Genomic DNA, 6,000 nt, shown 5'->3' with positions numbered 1-6,000 from the left:
CGTTTTTTTTCACTCGTTAGTCAGTAGCTTGTCGTGTTGTCAACAGGAGGGACATGAGGACCGCAGCTCGGGTCTTTTTCCAGCTCAACGCGGTGCTTGTCGTTGTCAGAGAGAGAGAGAGAGAGAGAGAGAGAGAGAGAGACAGACAGAGAGAGAGAGAGACAGAGAGAGAGAGAGAGAGACAGACAGAGAGAGAGAGAGACAGACAGAGAGAGAGAGAGAGAGACAGACAGAGAGAGAGAGAGATCTGTCCAGCAGAAGAAGTGTTTACACTTTCTCTGAATAGGAACATTGAATTTATATTTTGGAAGAAAGGCATTTTACACCGTAATATTGCCAAATTTAACATACGCCTTCTTTCGTATGTGTCATTTATTTATAATGGGAATAAATGGTAAATTCGCCAATCTAACTCCTGTTTTGGATTTTGACTTTCGTTTAGCCAGCTAACCACTTAGCTACTGTAACGTTAGCTTTGGATAACTACCAAAACCTAGTTAAATTATCTAGCTACAGTGTAAGTAGTTAACTTAACTTACTCTCTAACGTTACAGAGGGTTAATCATTGTATTTATATTGGTAAAAGTCAATAATCAATCCATAGTTTCTGCTAACTTTTCCGTAGCTAACTAGTTAGTTTGCCCCAAACTAACGTTTATCCGGACATACATCAAATATTGTTGCCTTCTTAAATGACTTCTGAAATCATGTTTGTGTTGGTTTGTTTTGTAGCTACCTATTAGCTAGAGGTTTATTAACTATTATTTTCTACTCTTGTCTCAACGGCAGGAAATGGACCAGAAGCCAGACTTGGAAGCAACACTTCTGCAGCTTTAGAGAATAAAACAAATGATCACCTCTTGAAGTAACCGTAACGTTAATAACTCCTCACCGAATGATATACCGACGTGTATTTGCACAAGCCAACTTGTTTAAATGTAAAGTGGAGTAGCTTGGTGTTAACTTTTCCAGCCAGTTAGATAGCTGTCATGGATATCTGTTCAAGACCTAGTGGAGAAATCCAAAGAAGAAACCCACAGCAGGATTTCGAGCTCATTCAACGAGTTGGGAGCGGCACATATGGAGACGTATACAAGGTATTTTTTTATATATATATTTTTTCGATTTACCTTCAAACTGAAAGCATATTTCTGAATATTAGATCCGTGTCTTACCAAAAACTAGCTCCACACCTGTTGGAAGACACGAGATCCCTATACCATATCTAAGTCCTATTGAAACCTGGCCAGATGACTCATATTAAGTTGTAAAGGTTGTATTGGTCTCCCCCAGGCCCATAGTTAAATTCTCTCTCTCTCTCTCTCTCTCTCTCTCTCTCTCTCTCAATGTGTTTTGCTTTTATGGCCAAGATATGAGAAAAGTTATGCATAGTTGTATGTATGCTCTAGTGTCTACTAACACCTTGATTCAATGGGCAGAACCTTTGCTGTTGTCAGTTTGCCAATAGTAGTTTGTGTTACAGGGGTATTTGCATTTTAGAATGGAGTTGAATGGGAACCACAGGGAATGCTTATCTTCAAATCAAATTTATTTATATAGCCCTTCTTACATCAGCTGATATCTCAAAGTGCTGTACAAAAACCCAGCCTAAAACCCCAAACAGCAAGCAATGCAGGTGTAGAAGCACGGTGGCTAGGAAAAACTCCCTAGAAAGGCCAAAACCTAGGACGAAACCTAGAGAGGAACCAGGCTATGAGGGGTGGCCAGTCCTCTTCTGCCTGTGCCGGGTGGAGATTATAACAGAACATGGCCAAGATGTTCAAATGTTCATAAATGACCAGCATGGTCAAATAATAATAATCACAGTAGTTGTCGAGGGTGCAACAGGTCAGCACCTCTACCGCTCCTGCTGTCTCTAGAGAGTTGAAAACAGCAGGTCTGGGACAGGTAGCACGTCCGGTGAACAGGTCAGGGTTCCATAGCCACAGGCAGAACAGTTGAAATTGGAGCAGCAGGACGGCCAGGTGGACTGGGGACAGCAAGCTAGGAAAAATAGAAAGGCCAAAACCTCAAAAGTCCTCTTCGGGTGGAGATTATAACAGAACATGGCAAGATGTTCAAATTTATAAACTGGAGCAGCCAGCAGCATGGCCAGGTGGACTGGGGACAGCAAGGAATCATCATGTCAGGTAGTCCTGGGGCATGGTCCTAGGGCTCAGGTCCTCTGAGAGAATTAGAGAGAGCATACTTAAATTCACACAGGACACCAGATAAGACAGGAGAAGTACTCCAGATATAATAGACTCACCCTAGCCCCCCAACACAAACTACTGCAGCATAAATACTGGAGGCTGAGACAGGAGGGGTCAGGAGACACTGTGGCCCGATCCGATGATACCCCCGGACAGGGCCAAACAGGCAGGATATAAGCCCACCCACTTTGCCAAAGCACAGCCCCCACACCACTAGAGGGATATCTTCAACCACCAACTTACCATCCTGAGACAAGGCAGAGTATAGCCCACAAATATCTCCACCACAGCACAACCCAAGGAGGGGCGCCAACCCAGACAGGAAGATCATGTCAGTGACTCAACCCACTCAAGTGACGCACCCCTCCTAGGGGCGGCATGGAAGAGCACCAGTAAGCCAGTGACTCAGCCCCTGGGTTAGAGGCAGAGAATCCCAGTGGAAAGAGGGGAATCGGCCAGGCAGAGACAGCAAGGGCTGTTCGTTGCTCCAGTGACTTTCCGTTCACCTTCCCACTCCTGGGCCAGACTACACTCAATCATATGACCCACTGAAGAGATGAGTCTTCAGTAAAGACTTAAAGGTTGAGACCGAGTCTGTGTCTCTCACATGGGTAGGCAGACCGTTCCATAAAAATTGAGCTTTATAGGAGAAAGCCCTGCCTCCAGCTGTTTGCTTAGAAATTCTAGGGACAATTAGGAGGCCTGCGTCTTGTGACCGTACGTGTAGGTATGTACGGCAGGACTAAATCGGAAAGATGGGTAGGAGCAAGCCCATGTAATGCTTTGTAGGTTAGCAGTAAAACCTTGAAATCAGCCCTTGCCTTAACAGGAAGCCAGTGTAGGGAGGCTAGCACTGGAGTAATATCTTTTTTTTTTGGTTCTAGTCAGGATTCTAGCAGCTGTATTTAGCACTAACTGAAGTTTATTTAGTGCTTTATCTGGGTAGCCGGAAACTAGAGCATTGCAGTTGTCTAACCTAGAAGTAACAAAAGCATGGATTCATTTTTCTGCATAATTTTTGGACAGAACGTTTCTGATTTTTGCAATGTTACGTAGATGGAAAAAAGCTGTCCTTGAAACAGTCTTGATATGTTTGTCAAAAGAGAGATCAAGGTCCAGAGTAACGCCGAGGTCCTTCAGTTTTATTTGAGACGACTGTACAACCATTAAGGTTAATTGTCAGATTCAACAGAAGATCTCTTTGTTTCTTGGGACCTAGAACAAGCATCTCTGTTTTGTCCGAGTTTTAAAAGTAGAACGTTTGCAGCCATCCACTTCCTTATGTCTGAAACACAGGCTGCTAGCGAGGGCAATTTTGGGGCTTCACCATGTTTCATTGAAATGTACAGCTGTGTGTCATCCGCATAGCAGTGAAAGTTAACATTATGTTTTCGAATGACATCCCCAAGAGGTAAAATATATAGTGAGAACAATAGTGGTCCTAAAACGGAACCTTGAGGAACACCGAAATTTACAGTTGATTTGTCAGAGGACAAACCATTCACAGAGACAAACTGATATCTTTCCGACAGATAAGATCTAAACCAGGCCAGAATTTGTCCGTGTAGACCAATTTGGGTTTCCAATCTCTCCAAAAGAATGTGGTGATCAATGGTATCAAAAGCACCACTAAGGTCTAGGAGCACGAGTACAGAAGGTTGAAGGTTTAGAGGCCAATATTATTTTATCCTTGTGTCAAGGGATATAGTACTAAAACACTTGAGTGTCTCTCTTGATCCTAGGTCCTGGCAGAGTTGTGCAGACTCAGGACAACTGAACTTTTGGAGGAATACGCAAATTTAAAGAGGAGTCCGAAATTTGCTTTCTAATGATCATGATCTTTTCCTCAAAGAAGTTCATGAATTTATTACTGCTGAAGTGAAAGCCATCCTCTCTTGGGGAATGCTGCTTTTTAGTTAGCTTTGCGACAGTATCAAAAATACATTTCGTATTGTTCTTATTTTCCTCAATTAAGTTGGAAAAATAGGATGATCGAGCAGCAGTGAGGGCTCTTCGATACTGCACGGTACTGTCTTTCCAAGCTAGTCGGAAGACTTCCAGTTTGGTGTGGCACCATTTCCGTTTCCAATTTTCTGGAAGCTTGCTTCAGAGCTCGGGTATTTTCTGTGTACCAGGGAGCTAGTTTCTTATGACAAATTGTTTTAGTTTTTAGGGGTGCAACTGCATCTAGGGTATTGCACAGGGTTAAATTGAGTTCCTCAGTTAGGTGGTTAACTGTTTTTTGGTCCTCTGATGTCCTTGGGTTGGCAGTGGGAGTCTGGAAGGGCATCAAAGAATCTTTGGTTTGTCTGAGAATTTATAACACGACTTTTGATGCTCCTTGGTTGGGGTCTGAGCAGATTATTTGTTGTGATTGCTAACGTAATAAAATGGTGATCCGATAGTCCAGGATTATGAGGAAAAACATTAAGATCCACAACATTTATTCCATGGGACAAAACTAGGTCCAGAGTATGACTGTGACAGTGAGTGGGTCCAGAGACATGTTGGACAAAACCCACTGAGTCGATGATGGCTCTGAAAGCCTTTTGGAGTGGGTCTGTGGACTTTTCCATGTGAATATTAAAATCACCAAAAATTTGAATATTATCTGCTATGACTACATGGTCCGATAGGAATTCAGGGAACTCAATGAGGAATGCTGTATATGGCCCAGGAGGCCTGTAAACAGTAGCTATAAAAAGTGATTGAGTAGGCTGCATAGATTCCATGACTAGAAGTTTTTTGTCTTTTGAGCGTCACTGTTTTTTTGGCGTTTGAAGTTTGCTATCGTAAATGTTAGCAACACCTCCGCCTTTGCGGGATGCACGGGGGGGGATATGGTCACTAGTGTCACCAGGAGGTGAGGCCTCATTTAACACAGTGAATTCATCAGGCTTAAGCCTTCATGGCATAATAACGTATTTGAGCTGTTTAAACTCTTTGTGCAGCTTAATGTCAATGGGAAATGTATACCTCTGGGCTAGTTATCAAGCACTTTGTTGTATGTGTGTATGTGGGCAGGTAATCCTCCTCTCTCCAAGTTGATTTTGCCTGTTTTGTTTTTTTAGATAGATGACTTGTGACATTTTGTAAAGGCTTTATTTAGAGTGGTGAGTCACCTACCAATCAAGGCTTTCATTTACTAAGTCAACCTTCTGCCCACCACATTATCACTTTAGTGTCTTGGGTTCCAAATACAGGAGCTGGGAGATATAGCCTACTATGTAGGATGTATAGCCCCCTTTATGGGCCAGCTTCAGTCATGTAGGATGTATAGCCCCCTTTATGGGCCAGCTTCAGTCATGTAGGATGTATTGCCCCCTTTATGGGCCAGCTTCAGTCATGTAGGATGTATAGCCTCCTTTATGGGCCAGCTTCAGTCATGTAGGATGTATAGCCTCCTTTATGGGCCAGCTTCAGTCATGTAGGCTGTATAGCCTCCTTTATGGGCCAGCTTCAGTCATGTAGTGTGTATAGCCCCCTTTATGGGCCAGCTTCAGTCATGTAGGATGTATAGCCTCCTTTATGGGCCAGCTTCAGTCATGTAGGATGTATAGCCTCCTTTATGGGCCAGCTTCAGTCATGTAGGCTGTATAGCCCCTTTATGGGCCAGCTTCAGTCATGTAGGATGTATAGCCTCCTTTATGGGCCAGCTTCAGTCATGTAGGATGTATAGCCCCCTTTATGGGCCAGCTTCAGTCATGTAGGATGTATAGCCTCCTTTATGGGCCAGCTTCAGTCATGTAGGCTGTATAGCCTCCTTTATGGGCCAGCTTCAGTCATG

General features: G+C 43.4%; 1 protein-coding gene across 8 annotated transcripts in view; it reads left to right on the top strand.

Annotated features, from left to right (window-relative positions):
• Positions 1-6,000, top strand: part of LOC112257197 (mitogen-activated protein kinase kinase kinase kinase 5) — a 130,429-nt gene that overhangs the window by 185 nt on the left and 124,244 nt on the right. For 6 of the 8 annotated variants that reach the window (XM_042325150.1, XM_042325149.1, XM_042325148.1 and 3 more), the window contains exons 1-2: positions 46-394; positions 790-1,097. In XM_042325150.1, coding sequence (XP_042181084.1) covers positions 990-1,097 — 108 coding nt within the window. In that variant the 5' untranslated portion in view covers positions 46-394; positions 790-989. Of the gene's footprint in view, positions 1-45; positions 518-789; positions 1,098-6,000 lie in introns of those variants that run through there. The other 2 variants (XM_042325145.1, XM_042325144.1) reach the window with 2 other exon arrangements.

The sequence above is a fragment of the Oncorhynchus tshawytscha genome, linkage group LG08 (assembly GCF_018296145.1).
Source record: "Oncorhynchus tshawytscha isolate Ot180627B linkage group LG08, Otsh_v2.0, whole genome shotgun sequence".
NCBI lineage: Eukaryota > Metazoa > Chordata > Actinopteri > Salmoniformes > Salmonidae > Oncorhynchus > Oncorhynchus tshawytscha.
The sequence above is the reverse complement of the archived record's forward strand: the minus strand, read 5'-3'. Positions and strand labels throughout refer to the sequence as shown.